The 27,750-nt window shown below is 43.8% G+C and overlaps 1 protein-coding gene and 1 pseudogene across 1 annotated transcript; both read right to left on the bottom strand.

Moving 5' to 3' along the window:
• Positions 1–504: 504 nt before the first annotated feature.
• Positions 505–1,675, bottom strand: Tas2r41 (taste 2 receptor member 41). The gene has a single exon (XM_005083069.4). The coding sequence runs from the start codon at positions 1,632–1,634 to the stop codon at positions 708–710; it is 927 nt and encodes a 308-aa protein (XP_005083126.1). The 5' UTR covers positions 1,635–1,675; the 3' UTR covers positions 505–707.
• A 3,543-nt stretch (positions 1,676–5,218) lies between these two features.
• Positions 5,219–27,750, bottom strand: LOC101839864 (annotated as a pseudogene).

The following is a 27,750-nucleotide window of genomic DNA, read 5'->3' on the forward strand; positions in this document are numbered from 1 at the left end:
GGAAAATGGGGCAGTCACAGTGGTCTTTTCTAAAAGGAATAATGAGCAGAATCTGCAGAGAGGAGAAAATTAAAGAGAGGAAAAGGGGAAATATTAACGAGAAATGAAACAGAATAGCAGCAGGAATTTCCCCAGTAATCATCACAAAACCAAAGCCAAAGTTGCCAAATTTGGCAAGAGACAAACAATCTCCATATGGTAAAGAGTGCTCAGGACTCCTAGCCCACACCCCCCTGCAGCCACAGCCACCTGCCCTTTGCGGTTCCCATACCAACTGCTCCTCTGTCTTCAGAAACACCGTTGCTTCCCGTGCACTCCCACATCTCAGTTCAGCTGAGACACAAACACCTTTTCTTTAACTCCCCCAGTAGCTAGCCTGGATGAGGTGATCCAGTGGATCGAGACTTTTACTTGAAGAATGAATCGGTAATAATGAAAACAACAGCAGATACTGTATTTTGCACTTTGGGTCAATACTGGCTCTTCAAGATTCAGAATCTCTATTTTCATAATATCCCAAGGTAAGGAAGAATGCTCAGAGTCCTGTATTTTCCTCTCCTTCTTCTCAAGGGGGGGGGGAGTTCACAGTGTGACCCCCCCCCCGTGTCTGCCTACAAAAACATTTCCACGTGAGAGAGCTTCACTTCCAAAGGAGGTTACCCCAACCTGAGTGTCTTCAAAGGGTCTAGATGAAGAGAACATGCCTTCTAGGCCACCCAGAAACCCCTGGCCAACAGGAGTAGCTGCCTGAATGTGCCTCGAAACCTGAGATTATTGGTGATAAGGATAAATGGGTGAACAGACATACACAAATAAAGGATAATTTGCCAGGGCCAATACCACATGTTATCTGAGGAAATGATAACTGTGGCATCGGTGACCATGGACACAAATGACAGCGCATAAAGAACCAGGAAGGAGATAAGTGACTTCAGAGCTCTGCTGTGGGCCTGGGCACTGGAATCCTGCAAGCTGTGAGCATTGTTCTGCATTCTCTGGGTATGTCTCCTGAGAGAATTAATCAACAGCAAGATTGAGATCAGAAAGAGAGAGCTAGGAATTGACATGGTGGCAAGTTTCAGAGGCATAAAATAGCTTATTTCCAGCCTTCTGTTCCACTCCTCAAAGGTTGTGTTCCCAGAAATTTCTCTTCTTAAGAATGCCTGATATACAGCGTGGTTTCCCCAAAAGAACAGCAGAGTTATGATGAAGGACACCAAGACAGAGCCCAGCAGGAGTCGGGGCACCAATGCCGGGAGCCTCCATTTCAACCACAGGAAGACAGGATGGGAGAAATTGGCAATCTTGGTGCAGAACAGGACGCTGAGCCAGGTGCCAAACCAGAAAGTGGCTGAGTTCAAGAAGTCCCAGTGCAGACTAATGAGCTGCCGGGCAAGACCCTTGGAGTATTCAACCAGGTAGAAGAAGTAGTAGAAGCTGTTCACCAGCCCAACGCACTGCTGGCAGAATCGGGAGGCGCCCAAACTGAAGAGGATCATGTCCAAGGGGAGCAGCCTACCGCGCCGTAGCCATTCCCTGCTCAGCATCAGCACAATGAAGCCGTTGGCCAGGATCCCCAGGACACAAAGCAAGACAAAGACCGACATGAAGAAAACCGTCAGCGCCGGTAGCATTTCAGCCCCTCCTCCAGTCCCCAACGATGGCCTTGGTTCCTGGCCTCCTCCCTGACTGGTACCTACAGTCCCTCACACTCCCTTCGGGAGAGGTGAGGCGAACGGTTGGGCTCTGCATCTGAACGAGAGCTTCAGTGGGAAGCATGCTCAGGCAGAAGATAAAAGGTGTGCTCTTGGCTCAGATAGGATGCAAATGTCCCCCTGGGCTTGGGTACCACCGGCCACCAGCTGCTGGTGATTTGCCTTCTCTCGTTTTGCCTACATGCTACCACGCTTGGGTAGCATCAGTGGAGAGGGTTTTTAGTTTTGGTAAGTAACTTCCATCCTTCTTATCCCATCATTGGACTATATGACCACTCATCTTCCTACTGGGTGTAGACAGACAGACAGACAGACAGACAGACAGACAGACAGACAGACAGAAATAGATGCATAGATGCCCAGTACACGGAGATACCTAGGAAAAATTGTGGCACTAAAGAAGTCAGGCTCAGCTGAGTTTCCCTGACATACACCTACCCTCACTCATCAAAGTCAATACCATGGTATAAGTAATTTATAACCAGTGAGAGAATACGTTTCCTTGTGGTTGTAGAGCAGAGTACATTTACTGGAATGCACTTAGGTCCCACAAAGATTGAGACAGAGGCTGTCCTCAGTCTTTGCCAAGTGAGATGTTTAAATACGGCCACTGACTTCATTAGACCAGCAGGGTGCGGTATATGAGCAAAACAGGAACAACACACTTCTAGGATCTCAACCTATCTCGTTTGCCTGTATGAACTGACTAGCAACACACAGCTCTGTTACAGGATGTACAGCACGCTGGACTCCTTTGCCCAGAATCAAGACAGGACTCTTATCAACTGGGAAAGTGAGGAACCCGCAAAGCTCCAAAGGTCAGGGTTGGTGCTCATGAAGGCCACCTTAGATTTGTCTACCACAATGAGGTGCCACAGCTTAGAAGGCACAAGAGAGCCCCTGAGCCCCGCCTACCAGCACCAACATTAGAGAGATCCCCTACCAGACCACATTGAAAAGTAAAACTACATTAATATGCCTATCATCTCAGAGAGTTATGTTTTTTAATTACTTTCATGTGTGGCATAAAAATATTTCAGCAAATCACAAATATGTACTTTGGTATGACCAGCTGTTCTCACATGGCTGAACATTCAGCATAGCTGGAATTTTGTACCCCGTGACCAACATCTCACTATTCACCTCCTTATCCTGGATCCCTGACAACATCACTCTACGCTTGACCTCTGCAAGCTTGGTTATTTTAGCTCCCACATGTGAAGTCCTCCAGTGTCTGTCTTTCTATGTCTGGAGGTCTTTGCTTGGTTTAATGTCTTCTAGAGCATAATATTCATTTGTGTTGTTTCAAATAACAGTATTTCTTTTTTTCTATCAAGATAATTTTGTTTACCTATATATGTTCTTGAAGAAAGCAACTCACATGTAAAAATTAGATATCTGACTGGATAAACAGTCATACTTTATTTGTACATCAGAGGTAATTCTTCAGTTCAGTGGGACTTTCACGTGATTACAGTCACTCTATATTAAAAAACCAAACAGAGACAAACAGAATGTTGAAGATTTATGCCAACTTAGACCCAGAGTTCACTGCCTTTCATAAAAGATCTTAGAAGTGTCTGCTGTGAACTTTCCAAAATAAAACCAGAGGTCAGAAGTTACAAACAGTGACTTAAACGATGAAACCTCTTTTCCAAGAGCTACTGGTTTTATAGAAAAATATAATAAATCAAATTAATGCTATCTGAGGTGTCTGTTCCAAAGCCATATGTGGAGCATTGGTTAATACCAACCCCTTAGGACATAGTGCCTGGAGGAGACTGCATTAGTGGTCCAGGGCACTGGGACGACCCTTCCAGCTTAGGATGACACGATGCTCAGTCCAGGGCACTATGATGACCCTTCCAGCCTAGGATGACACGATGCTCAGTCTAGGGCACTATGATGACCCTTCTGGCCTAGGATGACACGATGCTCAGTCCAGGGCATTGGGACGACCCTTCCAGCTTAGGATGATACGATGCTGCTGACTCGCCAAAAGTCATAAAACCCTACATTGTCAGCCCTTGGGTGCACTTACAATTTGTTCCTAGTTTGACATTCAGAAAAACTGCTCAGGGAACATGATGTAGTTTGTGTTTCTTCCTGAAAGGGAAAAAAAAATTGTAGAAACCTGTAAACGTAAAACAGATTTCTTTTTAATAGAAATAAGTAGCTGATTCTTTCTCATAGCTGGAATTTTACTCAGAGGTGGTTCGATTTTAATTTTGGGTTTTGAGACAGGATCTAACTATGGAAAACCACGAGTCCAAATGGGTCTGAAACTCTCCACGTAGCCCAGATTATCCTACGATACTCCTGTCTCCCCTCCCTGAGTGCCAAGATACCAACCCTGGCTTCAGATCATCATGTTTTATTTATATATATAATTTTTAAATTTAAATTAGAAACAAGATTGCTTCACATGTCAATTCCAGGTCCCTCTCCCTTTCCCTCCCCTCCTCCAGTGCCCTCCCACCAACCCCCCCCCAATATCCCCTCATTTCCCCAGGGAGGGTGAGGTCCTCCATGGAGGTGTCCATAGTCTGTCATTTCATCCAGGACAGGGCCTAGACCCTCCCCCAAGAGTTCAGGGTGAGAGAGCATCTCTCATTGTTGGATGGGAATCCAAAGTCCATTTGTATAACCGGAATAAATACTGATCTACTACCCAAGGCTCAATAGATTACCTAGGCCTCCTCACTGACACCCACATTCAGGGGGTCTTGATCAGTCCCATGCTGGATTCCCAGACATCAGTCTGGGATTCAAGAGCTAACCCTTGTCAGGTCAGATGTTTCTGGGGTTAAACCAGCCCAGTCTTAACCCCTTTAGTCATCAGTCCTTCCTCTCTGTCACTGGATTGGGAGTCTGCCTCTGTTTCCATCAGCCACTGAATGAAGGTTCTGTTTCCCAGACACTCTGGCCATGGGATTGTAGGCTGGCACTACCCAGATCTATGTCTAAAATCCATATATGAGAGAGTACATGCCATGTTTCTCTTTTTGTGACTGTGATACCTCACTCAGGATGGTTTCTTCTAGTGCCATCCATTTACCTGCAAATTTCAGGATTCCATTGTTTTTTTTCCACTGAATAGTAGTCCATTGTGTAAATATACCACATGTTCTCTATCCACTCTTCGGTTGAGGGGCATCTAGGTTGCTTCCAAGTTCTGGCTATTACAAATAATGCTGCTATGAACATAGTGGAACAGACATCCTTGTTGTATGAATGGGCATCTTTTGGATATATGCCTAAGAGTGGAGTTGCTGGGAAAGGCTGGAGGCCCAGTAATGTTTGCTAAGCGGCGGTGTTCCAAGGTGCCTCTCCACTTAGCCCGATCCTCCTGATGCCTCTTTTAGATTATGTGAAAAAGAAAAGGAAGTCTTACACGCTGTGTACCGCAGTCCTCACCTTGGTTTCTTCACTTGATGACTGGTTGAAATGAATTCCTGACACCTATTGATCACGGAAACCTGTGTGGGCACATGGAAGCTTCACTAGAGCGACAAGGTCTTGAGCAGGGTCACGATTCTGGACTCCAATTCCTGAGTGAGTGGGAACCCGTTCCTCCCAGCCACACTTGTGCCCTGCTGCATTCCGGATGTCTTCTCTGGTCTGAAGATCTTTATAATTAGCAATTGCCCCCATTCAGTCACTGCTCCCAGTCAGAGTTGGTAGGACCGGAGTTCGTATGTACTGAGCTCTGGTCTAGGCTCATTCCAGAAACTGAACCCCAACACCCACTGATTCTGGAATCCTGGGGAGAAGCGTGTCACTTGTGGCCTGACTGAAATTTACAATTGGCTGGTTTTCTTTGGGTTTATTCATGACCTTCTTGAGGGCTGGATAGCCTCCTTCACACCTCCAGAGGTGGACGGCATGATCCTGCTCGCCACACCACATGCTCCATGTCCCCACCAAGGCACTAGAGTACAGCTGTCTTCTTGGATCTGTGGTATCACTTCTTGACGAATCTTGTTGTCCCTGTCCGGGCATTCTGGCTTAACGTTGTGAAACTGTAGCTTGTCCAGACTGCTTGCCTCCTTTTTTTGGCTAGGAGGTTAGAGTTGATCTTTTCTGGGATCAACCATTCTCACAGATGAGGACTGCAACCAGCTTTCTTACCCAGCTCTATGACTTGAAGATATCAGTCTCTGGAACCCGAGCAGGAAGCCGCCAGGGTCGTTTAGCTACAGCAGGTCTTGTTTCTACTATCTTGCTCTGCCTGGGTGCCATTGACAATGGTGCTGCCCAGCATTTCATTTTTGAAGGCTGAATAATATTCTACAGGGGCCATGTATCGTGTTTTCTTTATTAGTACTTTCTTTTTTTTTTTTTTTTTTGGTTGAGTTTCTCTGTATTGTTTTGGAGGCTGTCGGTCCAGCCCTGCCTTGAACTCACAGACATCTGCCTGCCTCTGCCTCCCGAGTGCTGGGATTAAAGGCGTGTGCCACCACCACCCGGCTATTAGTACTTTCTTATTTGTCTCCATGTCTTGGCTACTGTAAATGACACTTGCTTGGACATGAAAACGCTGATATCTCTGACATAATGACTTTGCTTCCTTTGGATGCTCCCTACTCTGGGTTAGATATGTGTGAGTCACACCAAAACTCATGCTGAACCTTGGTTCCAGTATGACCATATTAAAGGGTGTTGCAAACTCTCAGAGGTGAGTGGTTCGTTAGGAGAGATTAAGCCTTTTTCTCATCTATGTTCTCACTCTTGTAGGACTGGATTGGTTATCCTGAGAATCTGAGAAGTGATGCTGGTGCCTCCCTAGTCTCTGGTGCCTCCCTAGTCTCTGGATGTGGCATTCTCTTCTGCAAGCATCTGCTTGCCTTCTTTCGCCAGAAGTTAAGCAAAGATCAGAACCATACCCTGAGCTTCTAAACCTTGAGTCAGGATAACCACTCTCTTTAAAAATCACCCAGAATATAGTGACAGAAAATGGGCTAAGAGATAACATAAACCCAGAAAATGGGACAGTTAATTAATAAAGTAGTTCTGTTCTCTTCTCTCTCTGTCTGTCTCTCTTTCTCTCTCTCTGTCTGTCTGTCTCTCTCTGTCTCTCTCTGTCTCTGTCTCTCTCTGTCTGTCTGTCTCTCTCTCTGTCTCTCTCTCTGTCTGTCTCTCTCTCTCTGTGTCTCTCTCTCTGTCTCTCTGTCTCTCTCTCTCTCTGTTTCTTTTTTTCTAAACATCCATATTATTTACCAAACTGCCTGTGCCAATTCCCATTCCAACCAATGCATCCAGGGACTTGTTTTCTCTGCCTCCTCCCAGCATTTATCTCTCTCTGGTAACCACTAACAGGTGTGAGGTAATGCCTCTTCATGGTGTGGATTGGCATCTCTCTAAAGCTGATGATGCTGAGCGCATTTTCTCATGTTTCTTGTCTGCTTGAACGCCGCTTTTAAAGACTATCCTCTCCTCGGATCCTTTGCTCACACTTAAATCGGGTTGTTTGGGGGATGACGTCACTCTTGACCTGTGTAAAAGCCCTTACAATTTTTCTTCCTTCTCAGAAAGAGAAGAAAGAAACCATTCTTTCCTTACTGCAGACTCTTGGCACCCAAGTCAAAGTGAAGTTGTCTGCGTGTGTGTAAGCTTGCGTCTGAGCGCTCTGCTGTGCCTCGTCGTTCTGGCTTTGTTCAAGTCTTGTGATGTTTGCATTATTTGCGGTTAGTTACTGGAAATGTATTGTGTTCCTTCTGTTTTGTGTCTTTTGTTTTGTTTTTAATCTTCCAAGTCCTGTGTAGCCTTGCGTGTGATGCTTGTATGCCTAAAGAACATTATCTTTTCCACCCAGCTGACTGCATCCTATGCTGCCCATGGGCTTTTTAGTCTGATAAAACCCTCTTTCTCTGTTTTGACTGTCCTTGTCTGTGTGTGCTTTCCGTGTGATATCCTAAAGCTCGGGACCCGTATCGATGTCAGGGAGTTTTCAGTTGCCTTCACTTATTATAGTTTTATGATTAAGTGGTTAACCTATTTTAAGTTATTTTTTGGTGTTGTATAGTACAGGGGTCTAGCTTCAGTCTTCTCCCTGGGAATATCCAGCCTCCCTCATCCCCCCTCCACCATCGTTCATCAAAGAAACCATCTTAGCCCCACTGCGTATTCTTGGCACTCTACTCAAAACTCAGTTGACCATCCATGTATGAACTTGTTATCTGAGCTCTCTGCTGTGTCTCATTGTTTATATGTCTGGGTTTATTCCAGCACCATATTGTATGCATTCTTTTGGGATGGTTTCTGGAAATTTACTGTGTTCCATGAGTGTCGTGTTTCCTTGATTTTTTTTAAATGTTTATATAATCTTGGGTGTGATTTCTGCACACTCAAAGAAGCAATTGCCTTTCCCAGATTCTACAAACTTGGGTTTCTAAGGAACCGCAGAACCAAAAAAAACAATGAGCATTGAAAAACCAAGCTAGACATGATGGCTAATTCCTGTAATCTCACTTGGGGGGCAGAGGTACAAGGAGCAGGGATTGACAATCATCCACGGCTGCATAGCTACCTAGCTACTCATAGCTCCCGTCAGCTTGAGCTACAGGAGCCCCTGTGTCAAAAACAAAAGCAAAAGCTCTAAGTGTATGTAAGTCTGAAGTCACAGGCTAGATGGGACATGGCCCTCCAGTTACAGGGAGGACCATGGTGGCTCCAGCTCCAGGTGATGTCATGGTTCTGGCCTTGGGGCAGAGGGACCACAGGGCTCTGGGCAGCTCCACCAGTTGAGAGTGGGGTTGATGAAGACTGCGGGCAACCTCAGTGGAAAGAGCTCCAGATGTCTGAAAGTGAAAGGCTACTCAAATAGGCAGTGAAGGCCAGCAGGGGCCTCCTGCTCCCCTTTCCACTGGAGGGGCCACTGCGGATACATCTCTCTCTCTTTCTCTCTCCTGCATGGAGCTGTGATGATTGCAGGCAAGTGTCACACGCATTAAATGCTCCCTATCATTTTCTGTGTAGCCCTCCTAGCTTTTGCGCTCTGCAGCTCAGCAGCAGCCTGCCGTGTTCTGGAACTCTCCAAGAACAACTGTTCTCAGGATGAAGTTACTATTCTAGCCTTGTGGGAAGACTTGAATTATGGCCCTCAATCTGCAATCTTGTTCCAAAAACATTTTCAGAGCGAGAACATATTCAAGTTAATCTATATTAAGAGATTTTCTGTTTAATACTTCCAGTGTGTTCTGATTTGTCTACGGCTGTTTTTAAAGTGTTCACATATTCTGTTAGAATACGATTTTTATCATGAGTCACATGAGAAAATTAGTCCAGCTAATAATGTGAAAACTGTTATCCCCGCAGCATAAGTGCATCCAGATACTCCTATGAAATGATTCCTTGACCTCCCATGGGTACCAAAATACTCAAGACGCACCGGTCCCTTTACATAATGGAATAGAGGCTGCATATCACTTATGCACATCTGTATGCTCTAAGACTCTCTAGATTGCTTGTATGCCTAATTCAATATAAATACTGTGTTAAGCAAAGCACTGGTTTGTTTTTTCCCTTTTTATTTACTCTTCTCATGTATTACATCTCAGTCACAGTTTCCCCCATCCACTATTCCCAGTCCCCCAGTCTTCTTCCCCAGATCTTCTCCTCCTCGATTTCCATTCAGAAAAGCACAGGCCCCGCCTAGCGAGGATATTTTTAAGTAACAATGATAAGAAAACAATGTCTTTACACGTTCATCACAGCCACAGTTTTTGTTGTTTTTCCCAGTTGCTGTTGGTTGTACCCGTCAATCCACAAGGTGGACACAGAGGCCCTATACCACTGTGTGAAACTTATCAATCTGCAATAAAAAGAGCAGTTCCATTGAGATCATCTGGATGTGCCTTCTTACCGCTGTCGTGGATCTTACATTGTTTTTCGTGTATTTCTTTATCTACTAAACAAAAATGTTTATAGACGTCTGTTTGTTGTGATTCGGGGGCACACATATGCTAAAAATGCACTCTAGCACTAAACTGTATCCCTAGCCCTCAACATATACTTATAAGCACATCTCTTTGCTGCCACTGAAGTCCTGTAGAATGTAAGTGATATATAAGCAAGCTCGTGAGAAAGGTGTTTTCAAATATTTATTAGTTCTCCAGAGAAAACAAAAGAAGATGCCTCGAGATTGCTGGACAGTGCAAGTTGCTCCTTTGTACTTACAGGAGGCAGAAAGTTAGGAGAAATGTTATCAAAACAATATATGTGAGCCTAGAGGCCCAGGAGAGCAGAGCCTTGCACCGCACCAACATTCATTCTTGTGATATGTCGTTGTAGCTGTATTCATCCTCCCTCGCCATTATTTTAAACTTGATTCTAAGAAAGAGCACAAGCCAAAGCAGGATGCATAGCTTTTCTTTTCATTCTGACTGCATACATTATCAGAAGATCACCTCAAGTAATAAAGCAGCCTTGAACCGTATCAGTATACGAATCCTAGACAGCAACATAACAGCAGCTTCAGCATCCCTCAGACGGACTGATGCTGAGAATGGAGAAAGTATGGGAAACAGTTACTGAGGCTGGCATAAGAATCTGACTTTGTACTTACCAGACCTAGAAAACAACGAATATAGCCTTCTCTTTCCTGGGTTTCTTTCCGAGATCTGAAGGTTTCCTACTGGAACTTTCTACACTTGGATATCCGGTTTCCCCGGCATAATTTGTTGAGGAATGCATCATGATCCCGCTGGGTACCCTTGGATGCATGGGATAGGCCAAACCCACATTAATCATTAACCCAGAAAACACACTACAGGCTTGCCCACAGTCCAATCTTATGTTCAGTTTAGTTAAGTATATATGTGTAAACTTGTGCCTGTGATTCTAAAATTGAGCCAAACAGCTTGTGTCTTACCTATGTCTTAGTATGGATTTTTACTGCTCTGATAAACGTAATCAAAAGCAACTTGGGGAGAAAACAGTTTTATTTGACGTGTAGGTTACACACCATCACTGAAGGAAGCGAGGGCAAAAACTCTAGGCTGAAGCAGAAGCCATGGAGGAGAGCTGCTCTCTGGCCTGTTCTACATGCCTTTGCTTAGTCTGCTTTCTAATGCAACTCAGGACCACTTTTCCAGGGGTGGCAGCACTCTGTATGGGAGGGGCACACCCACATCAATCATTAATCAAGGAACTGCACTGCAGACTTTCCAGAAGGCCAATCTTAGGGACTCATTTTCCATGTTGAGGTGTCCTCTTCCCAGATGATACAAGTTCCCTCAGTTTGTTTCAAGTTGACCAAACTGGCCATCACTCCCTCTACATCCTTCTGATAGAATGAAGACCCCAAATCTGATATGACTCCCAGCTGAAGACAGAATGCAGTGAGCTTTCTTGATATCATAATGGACACTCCTGATCCCCACAAATTTTTGAGGTGAGAAGAAAGAATTCCTTGTCTTTCTCCACAAAGAATGAGGAGACTCAACACAGTTTCATCAGCCATTTACTCTTCACAAAATCCAGGGTTTTGTTTTGTTTTTTGTTGCTGTTGGTTAGTTGTTTGTTTGCATCTACTTTGAAGATCTGGAAACACTGAAATGGCGGAACTCTCACGATATTGAGTGTTTGCTCCTCATGGAAATATCCATGTTTAGCACCGTGCTAACTAAAAAAGCAGCATCAAAAGATTTGTTAGTCCTGGAAAGGAATTTGGATATTAGTCCAGTATAGCTGAAGTTCCTTTGAGGGTTTCAAATAAGGGGCAATGTGATCAAATCAATCTGTTTAAGTGGATTCCCTGGACAACTGTATATCCCCTGGACAGGGCAAGTTAGGGTGGAAGAAAACAGTTAGAGGGTTCCACCCTGCACTACACATGCAGATCAGAGCTTCTCCTCGGATAGAAGCCCAAGGGGAGGAAAGCAATGACAAGTGAAGAGGCCTAACTTATCATCAATGCAGCCATGACAGGCTGTAGACTAACAATACTGGGAGGAAATTTACACACTGTACCCTGCAATTGAGACAAACAAGTACTAGTTGCTCCAGAACATTAAGAATATCTTACCCAACAGGTATACAGGTTGCCAATTTCCTTGCAGCAACTCCTGTACCAATCACTGTTTGACAAGACTTCTGTTATCCCATTCATGCCCAATCAGAAGTTCAATGCCACGTGAATCCGGAATTCCTCTAACCCCCATCCTTTGCTCCTTAAAAACCCTGCCATAGCTGAGCTCTCAATGCTCTCCCTGATCCAACCACTGTGTTGGAACAGATGGAGAGCCCAGGCTCCAGCTTGCTCTTTTCTTCTGCATACAAACTCGGACTCCTGGTGGCTTCTGGGGTGCTCGTGGCCCAGGCATAACAATATTATGATGTATTACGAATGTAAACCTGATATAATTTGTCTGATGAATAGGGGTAAGAACAGGGGGGGGAAAACATCCATCACCAATTCTAAGGCTTCAGCTGTATCACTGGAGAGGCTTTCCCAGAGCCGCTTGCTGAGACGGGGAGGGATGGAAGAACATGTCTGTGGGTGGAAATCTGTTTTGGTCCTGTAGCACCTGAGATGCCTGCTTGTTACCTAAGTTGAGACATGAGCTAGACAATTGAAATGTTAAGTCTGGATCTCGGTGAGCAGCAAATGCTGGAGTAACAGGTTTGGAGACTCAACACTTACATGGTATTTAAAGCTATTAAACTGGATGAGATCATCTGGGGGAAGAACGTTGGTACAGGGGGGCTGGAGTAAGCAATTACCCCTTCAGCTTTTGGAGGTGGAAAGCCCAAGGATCCAACTAATATTAGAGAGATTCCTCCAAAGGAAAGAGGAAACAGAAAGACGGAAGTGGCAGCGCCAGCGTGGAAATCACGACTAAGAGGGTCTATGCCAGATCCCCAAAGTGGTCTGCACCCAGAGGTTACAGGCCATGCTCTCTGGGAAGGTGTCTCCAAAGAACATGCGGTTAACATGTTCTAAGACTTGGGTCTTGCTCTCAGCTGGTGTGCTGGCTAATGTTGCGTCAGTTTAACACACAGACGCGAGCTATCTGAAAGCAGGGAGCCTCAGTTGAGCAAACGCTACCATAAGATCTGGCCATAAGACATTATTTTCTTAATTAGATTAATGTGGGAGGGCCCAGGCTGTGGTGGATGGTGCCATCCCCCAGGCTGAGCAAGCCATGGGAGCAAATCAGTAAGCTGCTCCTCTACAGTCTCTGCATCAGCTCCTGCCACCAGGTTCCTTCCCTGCTTAAGCTCCCATCCTAACTTCCTTAGATCATGAACAGCGATATGGAAGTATAGACCAAAAAGGCCCTTTCTTCCATAACTTACAATGGAAATCCCGGCAGCTTCTGTATCAGTCAAATACAACAGAAGCATCTGCCCAGAGACTTACCCACTGGCTGTTTCATCAAAAAGGCCTGCTTATTATCCATTCTTTCAACAAAATCAATCTGTCACATGTCTCTCAGACAACAAACCAGGCATGCTAGTATAATGACTGAGATACTCTCTTGGGAGAGAAAAACAAGCAGACAGTGTAATAAATGATAAAAAACAATACACACAAATTTATACTTGCAAATGCTCTGCCTCCTCATGCACTTATCCAAAATGCTCTAAATATGCCAATATTTTGATTATTACGAAAACCCAATGAGCTTCAAAAAATGGTGCTAAGATGGCTTCAAAAACTCAAAACAGATCATGACTCTAAGTATGAGAACTGTAGCTATAAAGTTCTTAAAAGAAACCAAAAAAAAAAAAAAAGAAACCATAAGACTATATCTTCTGGGCTGGAGGGATAGTTCAGCCATTAAAGACTAGGCTCACAACCAAAAATATAAGAATATGTCTTCATGATCTGAATAGAACAAAGCATTCTTGGGTCTAACACTGGATTATAAATGCCTGAAGAGAAAAATAAAATGAACTTAATCAAAACTACAAGTGTTTTGCCATCATAACCTGAAAAACAACTACCTAGTGAGAGAAATTTTGCAAAAGGAATTTCTATCCAAAAATGTAAAGAGCTTTTGAAAATTCAGCAATAGAAAAAAAAAGTAATCATATTAGGGGTGGGAGGAAGAGGAGGAGAAGAGCAGATGGAGTGGAAAATCATCAAGGACGGGAGGTTGAATGTGACCAGAATCTATCATATATTTGTCAAAGGATACCCTCATTAAAAGATTTGAATAGAAATTTTACCACAGACGACACAGAAAATGGCCAATGAACACAGGCGTCAACAGTGGAGTCTTTCATTCTTACAAATGAGGCATTCATTGTTAATCGTAGTTCATGTGTGATCCTGTTTCTCGAGTCTACACTTAGCAGTTAAGCCTGCAGTATCCCAGACTCTTCAGACCATCACAGGACCACATTTGTAGGAACAGAAAGCATGGCTTTTTCAGAAACATCACTGTCGGGCTGACTTTTTCAGCAGACACCCAAATCTCCCAGCTCTGAATTCTCAGCATCTCACTTTGCTCTCTGCCAACCCCGCTCCCAACTCCATATGGATTCGAGGATGCCCCTTGTAGCCATACCATCCTAAACATACCAGATCTCAACAAGAATGCCGTCATGGTGCCCCATCACCATTCAGGGGTAGCTGTAACATAGACTGCTCAGTAGGAGTTTTTTAAGCCAGGCCAAAAGGTCAGTAATGCACATTTGACCCCAGTAATTAATGCACTGAAAGGCAGAGGCGAGAGGCGTTTTGTTTGTTTTCTGGTAGATGAAAAGTAGAAAGTCATACTCAGTCTATCCTGGAGTAAGTCATACATCCAACAGTGAGCTGTCTGTAAGGTCCATGTGGCAAGGAGCTGGTGGTTTCTAAGCACTGAGTACAATTCCCTGGCAAGTAGCAGAAATGAAAGCTTCATCTCACTTGGTTGTGGGAAGTCATTAAAGCAGGAATTTATATTGTAACAAAGGTTGCTAAGAATAAGGGATTGATAAGTTCTTAGCCCTAAATATGACATCTATTCCACCAGCTCCAATGCCCAAAGGACATCATGAAGGAGGGTAAGGAAAGACCATAGAACCAGAGGATGGGGAGGAGTACTATCAAATGATAACCTCAAAATATGGTATAGCCATTCTGATCATGAACACACACTAACTATGACCATATGCACAAGATATGAAAACAGGGCAGGGCAGTAGTAGGGAGGGAAGAGGGAGTCAACAGGAATGGGAGGGTCATAAAAGGAGGTAGTGAGGGATTATGATCACAATACATTATGTACAAGTAAGAAACTGTCACAAATGTTAAACCAACTTAAAAATAAGGTCTTCAGTCTTATATATGAGGAAATCAATTCTTAGTCATCAGTGAGCCAGGAAGAGAACTTCAAGACTCAGATTAGAATCAAAATCAAGCCCGGGAAGAGGAGTAGTGTTTCTGGTCAGGCAGAACACAAAGTACTGACCTACAGAAACATGAGCTAATAAGTGGGTTCTGTTCAAAGCATGGAGCTTGCCATCTATTTTGTCTCACTAGAGAATGAATTTGATCTCTTTAGCAAGTTCTATGAAGCCTACAGTGCTCTAAGAATGAACAGAAAGAGCATATTACTTGTCTCTGTGTCATCCTCCAATTCAAGTAAGAATTTAAGGATTTTGCAAATACACTTATCTGAATGCTTGGATAGGATATTGGCACAAGCGTGTCTTGACTGGAAAATATCCTCATTTGGATTTTAATAACACTTATGAAATGTGTAAAATGCTAAGTAGTTAATCTCCATTATTACAGTTTATTCCCACAACAAATAGTGGGCTAGGAATCAACACAATCATAGTTTTAAAAACAATATACATAGTTTCTTCAAACTCACTAAAAGAAGATCTTCTAATTAGACGTGGATATTTCTCTGTTATGAATCTTACACTTGCCTGCTATGTCAAACCCATCAAATCTACTCCACTGTATGTGTGTGATAGACAAACCAGAGAGGTATCAGTGAAATGATACAAAACTATGCAAAATAAAGCAGTCATAATAAACATCTCCAAAGTGACAGACAGCCAACTAAAACAATGTCTGGGCCTGTCTAGCATAATAAAACATGTGTCTGTAGTAATTTCAGATAATAAATGGTGCCAACCTACCTGAGCACATGCTGCTTGGGACGTGATGCTATAGGGCAGAAAAGCCCGAGGTGAGGACACTGGGTAGCTTCAGCCCATGGTCACCCTGTGAATGTTTACAGCAACCCTTACATCGTAGATTAGAACACTGAGCAGAAATGTAAAGGTCTTGCCTGAAATCTGTACCTACTCAGACTTTTAGGTCCAGTAAAGGGTGAGCAGCACCGCGATGGAGCAGTCCAGACACATCACTGTATCTATTTCATCCTAACTCCGTTTACATTTTTGACAATGTAAACATAGAATTCTGTTGGTGACTGAGTTAATCAGATATTTTTTTAATCCACAGGACTATACGAGTGCTTTTCTTATGTTATAGCTGTACTTCCCTGTGTTTGGTTTTCCTGAACTTTGCCATCTGTCAAAACAGATGATTTCTCTTGTGGAATGGAAAGAATTGTTGGCTTGTTAGTCATTGCTTGATGTTTTTTATGCATCTCGCTAATTTTTGTATTTCCAACTCTCTTGTCATAGTCACAGAAAGGGCCTCTTGTGGCTGTTAGTGCAGAAAAAAAGTCACAGCATATAGAAAGATAATATAAATGTATTTTCCTAATTTTGTTTATATGTCTGACATGTTAGAACTATATGTTTTGTAGAACATATCAGAATTCCGAGTGAGAAGAAGTGTCTAGAAAGGGTAGTGGATGCTAACTGCAATTTATCTCTGGTGACCTATAGAGATTTTAATTTTCTTTGCAACACTCAATATTTCAAGTTTTCTGCAGTGATCATAAAATATTTCAAGTTGCTAAAACAATTTGTGATGTTGCTATGATCTTCATTTGTCACCCAAAATTCATGTTAAACTTCATTACCAATATTATAGCATTGAGAAGAAAGAACTCAGAAGAACTCACTAAGCCATGGGGACTGAATGAGTGCCGTTATAAAAGACTTTGAAGGGAATACACTGCCTTCTGCCCTTTCATCATTTTTTTTTTGCTCTTACACCTTCTGTGTTACAGAGATGACATGAAATATAAGAGTTGCCAATGAAATAAGCTCTCCCCAGATGAGGAACTCAGTACTTTAATTTCACATTTCCCAAACTCTAGAGTGGCAGTAAAATAAATTTCTGTTGTTTATAAATTACTCAGTGTTATAAATTTTCTTATAGTAGGCATGGAATAAGTCTTATGTATTTCCCAAACACTAAATGCCTCTATCTCCTTATTAACCTTAACGTGTAAGACCCTATGACAGGAAGAATGGCTTAGCCCGGCATAGGGGAAGAGGATTGAGGAATGGGAAGAGCATGGGCTGACCCGATAGCAGGATCAAAGGTTTCATCGCTTTGAAAGAGCTGCATATTAATCTTTTGAAGGCTTAATTACTTTTGCTTCTGCCAATCCTCTGTTTTGACTAATTGGCCCGACTAAACTTCTCAGCACATCCGCCCTTCCCTACAGATGTGTGTGGCTATTACTGCCAGTCACCAGCACCTGACTTATCAGCCACCAGGGTCTGAGGACTGTCACAGCCACTCCCCTCCGTGGGTATGGACTTTAGGCACTGTGAAGGCAATGCCTTTCTGGAAGTCATCTCATGAGGAGAAGGGAGTATTACCGCTTGAACCCGAGTCTTGACTGCAAGCCAGCTGTCACTCATTCACTCGGATCCGTCACTTGCCGCACCCAGTTTACTCATGCTCACCTCTGGGTTCATCTCTGAGCAACTACCCTCCCCCTTTGCAAACCTCTGCTTGCTTATAAGGGGTATTGGAAAGCCTCACGGAGGAGCCTGATGGAGAACACTCAAGTGGCTGACTCTCCTTTGTGTTTAAGAATGAGAGATTAGGAGGACATCTGGGCTGTGACCAATGACCCTAACTCTCCCAATATAAATTCTCTTGTCTGGTCCCACAGGATTCCCTGAGTTCATAGAAGCCATTCACAGATTTCAAGTTTAAAACGAAAGTGAGGGAACTTCTTGGAGGTCTGGCAACTTTACTTCTCAGGGTGGGGTCATGACAGGCTGTTTTGCTGCCGGGGTAATCAGGGAAACACAGACAGGGAGTAAGGGGACCCCGTGAAGGATGACAGCATCAAAAACCAAAGACAAAAGCAATTGGGACTAACAATGTGATTTCAAAAACAGTGGCCCAGGGCTGACCCCGGCTGGAGAGAAGATGCCAGGAGCAGGGTTTTCGTTGGGAAACCAGTGGACTTTCCAGATTGCACGGTTCACAAAAAAAATTAAATAAGTAAAACTTTAAACAGAAACTGGAATTCATCTTTTAAAATAAGCAAGCAATGTGAACCGGGGAGTAAGGAAAACATCTCAAGGTTTCGCTCAGTTGTACCCAAGAATAAAAGCTATTGATATAAGGACGGGGCTCCCGAATGCAGTGACCTTAGGGCCCTTTTGATACGAGGGAGCCAAAGCTACCCATAGATGCTCTCCAGAGGAAACCAGGGCTCAGGAGCATGCGCAAGACACATACTGCCTTGGGAACTTTCCGGAGTCTTGAAGCGGCGCTTGCACAAATCGGCATCCGCGCTGCTCCCCACACGTGAAGGACTTTGTATTCTTTATACCTTTTCACTGCCTTGGTTGTAAGTACTTCAATTAAACCGTGACTCTTGGTCCTGCCTTACAAGATATTTGTTAACATTCAGCTCCTCATTCTCAAGCGGGTTTGCACAAAGAGTGCTTGCCGAATACAGTGTTAAAATCTGACGAATTTGAACACGTGCAGCTCTGGGTCTTAACAATAAATGCATCATTCTCCAATGGCCAAAACGCGGTTTCCTTCAACTCCCACGAAAGAATACGGGTCTTGAGACTGGGGGGGGGGGGGTGTTAGCTGCTTTTCCTTTGTGAGATAGTCTTCATGTGTGAGCACATCTTTCGGAGCAGATGCTTTCAGTGTTTAGAAATCTAAGGAAACTGGGCTGGTAAACCCTCCGATAAATGTTATGACAGCAGAAGCAGAGACACTCTTGGCTTGCGGGACGACATCCACGCTTCCGTCGTCTCCTTGGTTTCCCTCATGCAATGCTGGGTTATCTGAGCATGTGACTCCAATGCAAAGATTTTTTTTTTCCTTCGGGGATGGAGACGGGGGAGCAGGAGTTAGAGGCCACCCCGGGCTACACAGCGCAAGGCCCTGTCTCACAAAGAAAAACATAAAGAGCCAATGAGATGGTTCAGCAGGTAATGGCGGTGGCTGCCAAGCTTGGTGACCTGAGTTTAATCCCCTGGGACCCATAAGGTGGGAGGAGAAAACTGACTTTTTTTTCCGTTTTTCGAGACAGGGTTTCTCTGTATTGTTTTGGAGCCTGTCCTGGAACTCACTCTGTAGACCAGGCTGGCCTCGAACTCACAGAGATCCACCTGCCTCTGCCTCCCGAGTGCTGGGATTTAAGGCATGCGCCACCATCGCCCGGCTGAAAACTGGCTCTTAAAAGTTGTCCTGTCCATGTGCATACAAAATAAGTGAGTAGTGAAATTTAAATAAATAAAGTGGAAGGTGGTTTTAAAAACATGAGAAGAGAAAAAAATGGCTATGTTGTAGTGATTGCCTGTAATACCAGCACTCAGGAAGCAGACACAGGCAGATCCCAAGTTTGAGGCCAGGATGGGCCGCATAGCGGGACTTTCCAACAAAAGGCCAAATATACGTAACTACAGTCTTTTCGGCTGAGGCCCTGAAATCTGGCCTCAGTTTTGAAGGCCAGGGATGACTTTTAGAGAACAGATACAATAATGACAATAATCGACAAACAAAACTCGGTGATCATAAAGGGATGTTAACCCTTCAACTGCATACAAGACACTGGGTCTAACCCGAGGAAGTCAGCGCTTCCCCCAGCTTCTTCCAGATTCCTTAAGCATACCACAGAGTGGTTAGGAATCCAGAGTCCATCTAACTCTAAATCTTGAGACTGCCTACTTTTCTTCCCCTGTTGAAACTTCCCATTAGGGATAGACCGTAAAGTCACGCATTGCTTAACAGCAGAGGTATTCTCTGGGAAATGAATCACTCGGCAGTTTCACCCAGCATGCACCTCCCGGGTACACTGGCCCAAATCTGCAGTGTGGCACAGGTGGCCCCTCCCCAGAGCCTCCTGATGCAACCAGGACATGCAGCAAATGAAGATGTGTGAGGCTGTTGCGGGCAGAATGCACACGTTGCCTTCCTGTTAGGTTTCGGTCTCTGCACAGTAGTGCAGTCTAAAGCAAACAGCAAAGCATAAAGCATGGGAAACACATAAAACAGAAGCATAGTCGCTGACTCTCACTATCGTGTATTTATATAATTATACCGTGCTATATGACTGGCAGCACACCAGATGTGTTTTATGCCACCACCTCACAAACACATGTGTAGTTCTTTGAGTTACAATGTCTCTCCATGAACTTTCTAGCTTCATTTGACTGTGAGACCACCACCATATTTATAATCCCTTGCTGATGAGACTAACATGATGCTTCACATAGTGTGGTATGTCTGCAGCAGGACTGGACAGAGCCTGCCTTTAGTGGTGACCCAAGTCACAAGACCCCAAGAGATTGTCAGCAGAGCAGAGAGTCATTAACCTCAAGTTTTCGTTGCAAGTCCTTTATCCCTAGAGGCAGAAAGCAAGCTCTCCTGCAATTGAGCGTACAAATACCACTGTAGGTAGAGTACTTGCCGTGCAAGGGTGAGGACCAGAGTTCAAATCCCTGCACTCGCATAAATGCCACTCGGGTGCAGACCTTCCTGCAATCCTACCTCTGGAGAAGTGGAGACAGGGGACCTCCAGAGAGCAAGCTGGACATTTAAACTACATGAATCAGTGATCTCTGCGTTCAGATGAGAGGCTCTGCCTCAATATAAGGTAGACAGTGATCCAGAAAGACACTAATCGTCAGTCTCCAGTCTCCACTTGCACATGTAAATATGTGCCACACATGACAACACACACACACACACACTTTTGTTCTGATAGAAAAGGTACAATGATCTATTGGCACAGAAGTAATTTTGAATTTTTCAAATCATCGCCATATGCAAAATAGTGGTTAGTAATTCCAAGTAAATATTCACTTCTATACTCGTTTAATTCACAGGATGAGAAATAAAAATTAACATACTCAGAAATAGCTGGCCGTCCACCACAGTCCTTGCATCCTCAGCCTTGCTCCCATCATTTTCAAACACAAAAGGTTTTATTTCAAGTTGAGAGGGTGTCAGTCAGCTCAGCTTACTGAAGTTCAAAACACAGCCGGGCCACTCACTGCTAAAAGCCACCGTCAAATCTTTTATCTGCCACTAAGGCTAGTCATGCAGACCATTAACGCTTGGCTTCATTGCCAGTCCTGTGACAGAGCCAAGCCCTGGAGAAGCAGCAGAAGACACAGCCTGCTCGCCCTCTGCCTCACTCTTCTTACCTGACTTCAAAGGCTCCTCTCTCTTCACAGCTCTTCTCCCACTTAGGGGATGTTCCTATGGCTTTTCGACACCTGCAGACTGTCCATTTTCACCTGAGTGAGTCATGCAAGAGGAGCCAGTGAGGCAAAAAGAAAAATACCGTGATGGCATTAGGAAATGTCAAACCAGATGAATTATCGTAAGAAATGGATGGAAATCCTCCAAGACGCGGTATCTGAACAAGCAAAATTTGCAGCAACATTTTGTAAGTAGATCATACCAGGCAATGGCTGTTCCTGTATCGTCTCTATTTAGAACTCTCTCAGTACCAGACACTACTAGAACTTGACCTACGGTCTCTTCAGTTCTTTATGGTCTTACATTCCTCTAACTAGTTCACGCATACAGGAAGGGAGAAGGGCTTTCCATACAGCGTGGAAAGTTTTTTGAACGCCTGCACCCTGTTTCCAGGTGCCCGTGTGCTCTCAGTAGACGGATGTATGTCTAGGTCACCATATCTACAAGTTTGGTGCATTCTTGTTATATTAATTCAGCTGGGATTTTTTTAAGAAAGGGTTTCAAATATCTCACCCTCACCTCAAACTTACTGTTTATAAAGCCCAGGGTGGTCTTGAACTTCTGGACCTCCTGCCTCCACACACACCTCCTGAGTGTGAGAGTTACAGACACGCAGTACCACACCATTTATGCAATGCTAAGGACTGAGCACAGCACTTCTCTCTCTCTCTCTCTCTCTCTCACACACACACACACACACACACACACACACAGAGTACTTTATCAGTTGAGCTATTTCCCAAGTCCAGGTGAATTCTTGTTAAAAAGGGAGAGTAGCTGAGCAGTGGTGGCATACGCCTTTAATCCCAGCACTTGGCAGGCGGAGGCAGGCGGACCTCTGTGAGTTCTAGGACAGCCTGGTCTGTAGAGTGAGTTCCAGGACAGCCAGGGTTGTTACACAGAGAAACCCTGTCTCAAAAAAACAAAGAGGTGAAAGAAATATAATGATAATCATTCCTGTCTAGCAATGACTGTAGACATTGTAAAGGTTAGGCGTTGTATCAAGGAACCATCAGAAATCACTCGCATCTCTGAAGATATGAGGTAATGTCAGCTGATGAGCCAGCTTCTAATGGTAATTCTCACTGATACAGAGAAATTTTTGTATGAATAAATATCATTGATTATAATAGTTATACATGCATTCAAATAATATGCATTGAGTGCCCACCATGTACCAGTATTGGAACCAAACAGTCATGAATCCCTATCTTCTTGGAGCATGTATTATAGTGAAGAAACTAGACCATAGGCAATACAAATAAGTACATTATATACTGATAATTGTAGGGGGGAAAAAAAGGTCTGCAGTTTAGACAGAGCAACAGTGAAGACGCCTGGAAGAAGTGACAGAGTGAGTCAGGACGCTATCTAGAGAGCATTCCAATCGCCAAGGAAGAGCAAGAACCTGAGAAACGTACCTGAAGCACTCAAGGAAGGCAAGGGAAGTGTGAGAAGGATTTGGGTTCAGCATGATCAAGATGTTGCACATATGCATGAGACTGCCGAAGAGCAAATAAAACTCTTCTTTCACAGAGCTGAGAAGAGGACTGGATATAGGGATGACCTCAGATTTGAAGCACTTCCTTTCACCCTCAGATTTGAGCTTTTCTCTTGCGGGTTGAAAGCAGAGTTACGAAAGAGCTGCATCATGATGCGATTTGTTTTTGTAAATGAATCCTACTGACTGTTGCGTTGAAGAGAGACTAAAGGCAAAAAGGGGACAGCAGAGGCTGCAGAACCAGTTTTGAGGCGATCGTAATGATACAGTCGTGTGAAAACGGAGGCTCGCACTAGACTTTGGCCGCGGAGGTGGTGATAAACAGCAGAGCTGCGGATTCTCCTCGAAGGTGGACAACTGTAACTCTGTCCCTAGTGTTTTCAAACCTTCGTGCCATGATCTGACTTTCAATAGATGAAAGGGAGCAGCTTTGCTTCCCATGAAACCATGGCTCAGAAGCACATCATCTACAAATGCTTTAGCTCAGTGTTAAATGATGGGGCACCCCGGTTGCTACGTCTCAGAAATAGACTGCAGAAGACTTTGACCAAAGCCACTCACTGGAAGATGAAGATGTCACATACGGACACAAAGCCAACTAATGCTAAACAGCGGAATAATTACGTTAGGATGCGGTTCACAGGAGATCAAGAGCTCGCTTTTAATAGAGATTTGAAATAGTCAGTCTTGTACACATGTAAAGAAGGTATATGCATGTGTCGATCAGGGAGACATTCCTCATGAAAGCTAGACTACTCCGCTCCATTTTTTCAGATGCAAAGCCTGAGGTGGAAACACTTGAACAGCTGATGTTTGGAAGAATTGCTTTCCGTTGAAACCCGCAGGAAAGTACGAGGCGTGGGAGAGGGCCCTGGGAGAAGCTAACCAATATGCAAGGTGATTACACAGTCAATAACTGTTCTCTTGGGTCCTGTTTGCTCCAGACTGAACCACAAATCCTGCCTTACCCAAAAAAATATGGAAACCGTACTGTTATCACCCCACATCAGACAGTCGTTACCACAGATCCTCACAAGGAGGTTTATGGGAAAATCTCCTAGAAGACTCCTTCATGTAAAGCAGCTTCCACAAATCAAAGGCAAAGTCCAAGATTGAGATGATGGTAGTGATGAGCACATCAACTGTGTAGAGAGCTGAAAGGAAGAGGATGCTTGAAGGGTAGCCTACCCTTCAAACCACTCAGTTTTGACTGACACTCACAATGGGTTCATTCCATCTCTTCATAGCTTCCCTATGACTTTGGTTGGCTGAAATTTCTGGAGAAACTTGCAAAAAGTTGTAATGAAGCCAACTATGAGCATCCTCTACTCTGAAGTTGGATGCAAGTCCAAAGTAAGTATAAAGCATTCTCAGATCTTCATCTCTGAGAGTTCCAAGTCTTTACTTCTAGTCTCCTATAAGCAGTGTCAATTGGACTTGCCCATGTGCAATAGACACCGCTTCAGAAGTCCCAGGAGACAACTCAATGGTCCCAAAAATGTGGCACTTATTCCTCACAGCTCCTTTTTCAAATGATAACCATGGTCAACTATTCGTATCAAACGGAAACTTTCTTCTGGCCGCCTGGTCTTCTGGGACCAGGAACACAAAATAACTAGGTGGGAGTCGTAGAAATTTTTAGGACTCTTCCTGTGTCGCTGCTTGGTAGTGTCCTTGAACCTGGGAAGCAAGACCTCCACGCCCACAAACTCTAAACCTATGCGGGTGGGAAGCGTGGATTCTCGGAGTGGATCTCTTGGGAACACGGCCAGCAAAGTCATTCTCAGAGACTGCCTGAACCTGAGCGTTTTATTTGCTGAGACGGCGTGCAAATCAGCGGCCATTGCTTTGAGGTACGTCGCTCATTTTAAGGGAAGCAGCCTGCACACCCCTCCCCCCAGGGTCACCTCAGTAGCACATCTGCTGCATATACAAGCCGTTCTTGTGCTCTTGGGGAAGACAGCTCCCAAATGGCAAGGCTGTGACTGAAGAATGTGGCAAACAGAAAACAATGAGTGCAGGACTTGAAAAGTCCAACGCAAGATCTAGGAAAAGGGCCAGAAAGCTTCTACAACTGTCGTGTTAAGTAATAATAGTAATTATTATTATTATTTTAATTTATTATTATCTCTTTTCACATGTGATCGCAAGTCTGAAATTTGTGAGAAACAAAACATGAGTCCACACAGTGAGTGACACCAGTCTGGGGACCCAGAGAACTGAGATGGAGCCACGTGGGTATATTCCAATAAAGGGTGTGTATAGACCTCTAAGTTCCACCAGGTCTTCCTAGGCACCAGAGGCAGCTCTTCCTGCCACTGCTGGAAGACAGACCCCTCTTTCTCTATGGATCCGGCAAGGGACTCCTTGCAAAGCTCTGGCAGGCCTGCTCACAGCCAGGCCCCACCCCCTTCCATTGCTGATTCTAGTCACAGCAGGTCCGAGAGGGCGAGGTACAAACCGCAACCCATGAAGAGGCGTGCACCACACCAAACCCTCAAGAAGGATTGCTGAATCAAAGGGTGCAACTTTATGTTGCCAAATTACCCTTTGTATGTACTGTACCAGTTTACAGTCTCAGCTACAGTGTGCGGAGAGCAATGTTTCCTTAACAACTCAGCAGCAGAATACTCGGTGAATGTTTAGAAAGTTTGACAAATGGGTACTTTGTAAGTGATAGGACTGTAGTATTTTTTAAATGTATTATTTCCCCAATTATAAATATATACTTCTTTTGTTTCTTTCCCTTTCTGTGAATTTCATATTCTTATCCTTATCTTTTTTCTTGTATTCGTTCATTTTCATTTTATTTATAGGAGCTGTTTATACATTGAAGATTAAAGCTCTTTATGATACAGATGGAAGAGATTCTCTCAACTTGATGTTTTGTAATTCTTAGACATTTTTGTCATATAAACATTTTAACTGAAATGAACCAGTCATTTCTTTTGTGAACTTTAGAGACTTCCCACACTCCAAGGTTTTCAAGGATGTTTAATCTTGCCCATTTTCATGTGGCAATCATGTATAATTTCTGACATTAAAATGTCTGGTATGCTTGGAGTTTATCCTGTTAATGGTGTGAGATGTGACATCTTTTTATTTCTGTTTTTTTGTTTGTTTGTTTGTTTCTCCAGACAGCTATCTTGTTTTCTAAATATCAGAGCCTGAATTTTCCTCTGATTTGAAATTACAGTTTCAGCTACACTGAATTTACACCAAATTGTTATATCTATAAAAGATGTGCTCTCCTGGACTGTCTAGTCTACGGGTTTATATTTATATTTATGCATGTTTTTTAAATTGTGAGGCTATACTAAAGTTAGGAGACAGACTGTCTAGTTCCACAGTCTTTCTCTAGGCATCATAATAATCTTTGACTTCGTCCATATTTCTTATATAAATCTAATTTGATATTTCTGTAATCTTACGTTAAATAAACAAGTTCCTGAGGAAAACTGACATGCTTTCAGAGTCAAATATTCTTTTTTATTTTTATTTTTTTCTTTATTTTTGGGGATTGAGTACATTTGTACAGTGAAATATAATCATATCTACCCTGACTTTGTACCTATACCTACCTCTATATTTTCCCCAAATATATCCCCTCCCAGCTTCAGGTCCTTTATAGATAGAGCTATGCCAAACTAGTGCTGTCCATATTGCATAGGTGTGAGACCATTCTGTGGAGCATAGAAAACCTACTCATGGTCTTATCCTCAGTAAAGAACGAACTGTTCTACCTCCCTCAGTAAGTATCCACTGGCAATAGCTCTTTAGAATGAGATGGTACCAGGGATCATCTGCTCCAACTCTGTCAGGGTTTTGACTGGTCAGGCCACACTTTTAAGGAACTGTGTAGATCTGATCGCTGAGTCAAAAATCCTTATAAGCGCCCAGAACATAGGGTTCCATTAGTTCACGTTTTATGGGGTATTTTAAGTTTTCTTTCATACAGATCTTATACAGTTTTACTTTTAGGTATTTGTTGTTACTGCAAAAGCAATCCTTTTTTTCTTTTCACTGTGTATTCTATCTGATGACTATTTGTGTGTCAGAACTTATATTTCTGTGTTTACTTTGTACCTCAACACCTTATTTAAAAAATTTGTTGTTCTATGGTAGTTTTTAACTTATTGTTACATTTTTATTTATTTGTGGAGGAGACGTGTAAGTATCAGGGTCAACATGTGAAAGTCAGAAGACAGATTACAGGAATCAGCTCTCTTCTCTCACTATGTGGGTCCGGAGATTGAACTACGTGGGTCCTGAGATTGAACTATGTGGGTCCGGAGGTTGAACTATGTGGGTCCGGAGGTTGAACTATGTGGGTCCGGAGGTTGAACTATGTGGGTCCGGAGTTTGAACTATGTGGGTCCGGAGATTGAACTAGGGGTATCAGGTTTGGCAGTGGGGTCCTCTACCCCTCCACCTGCTACCCTGTGTTCTACAGTAATGTTAATGTTGAGAAGGCTTAGCAGTTTCACTTTCCTACATACACATGGTAAGTTGCAGCCATCCTTATCTCCACTTCCAGGAAATGGGATGATCCTCTGAGGTCTTGGACAACAGGCACGAATATGGTAGCTATACATACACGCAGGCAAAACGTTCACATACATTAAATAAATAAATACTTTAATTTTTTTCCCCTCAAGTGGACCTTGCTCCTCGCTTGGGCAGCACAACAGAGCCAGTCTTGTTGGCAGAGGTAAGGGGTGAGCCAGCCCCAAAGTTGTGAGCCTGGGAGAGCTGCCACCATGCTCACCTGCCTTGGGGAAGGGGTGGCATGGGCAGTTACAGACGCCCTCCCTGAGGTCATAAGAGCAGAGGAGCTATCCCTGCCCCGACCCCCGCCAGCTGCAACACTCAGGAGACCAGGCCCTGTACCTCACCCAGGAAGCACAACAGAGCCAAACCTGCCGGCACAGGTGTGGGTGAGCCAGCCGCTCGCCGAGAGCTGTCCCCAT

The sequence above is a fragment of the Mesocricetus auratus genome, unplaced genomic scaffold, assembly GCF_017639785.1.
Source record: "Mesocricetus auratus isolate SY011 unplaced genomic scaffold, BCM_Maur_2.0 Super-Scaffold_100694, whole genome shotgun sequence".
Classification (NCBI taxonomy): Eukaryota; Metazoa; Chordata; class Mammalia; order Rodentia; family Cricetidae; genus Mesocricetus; species Mesocricetus auratus.

Bases quoted from the DNA above. Each gene is read 5' to 3' on its own strand.
- Tas2r41 (XM_005083069.4), bottom strand. From the start codon at position 1,634: ATGCTACCGGCGCTGACGGTTTTCTTCATGTCGGTCTTTGTCTTGCTT.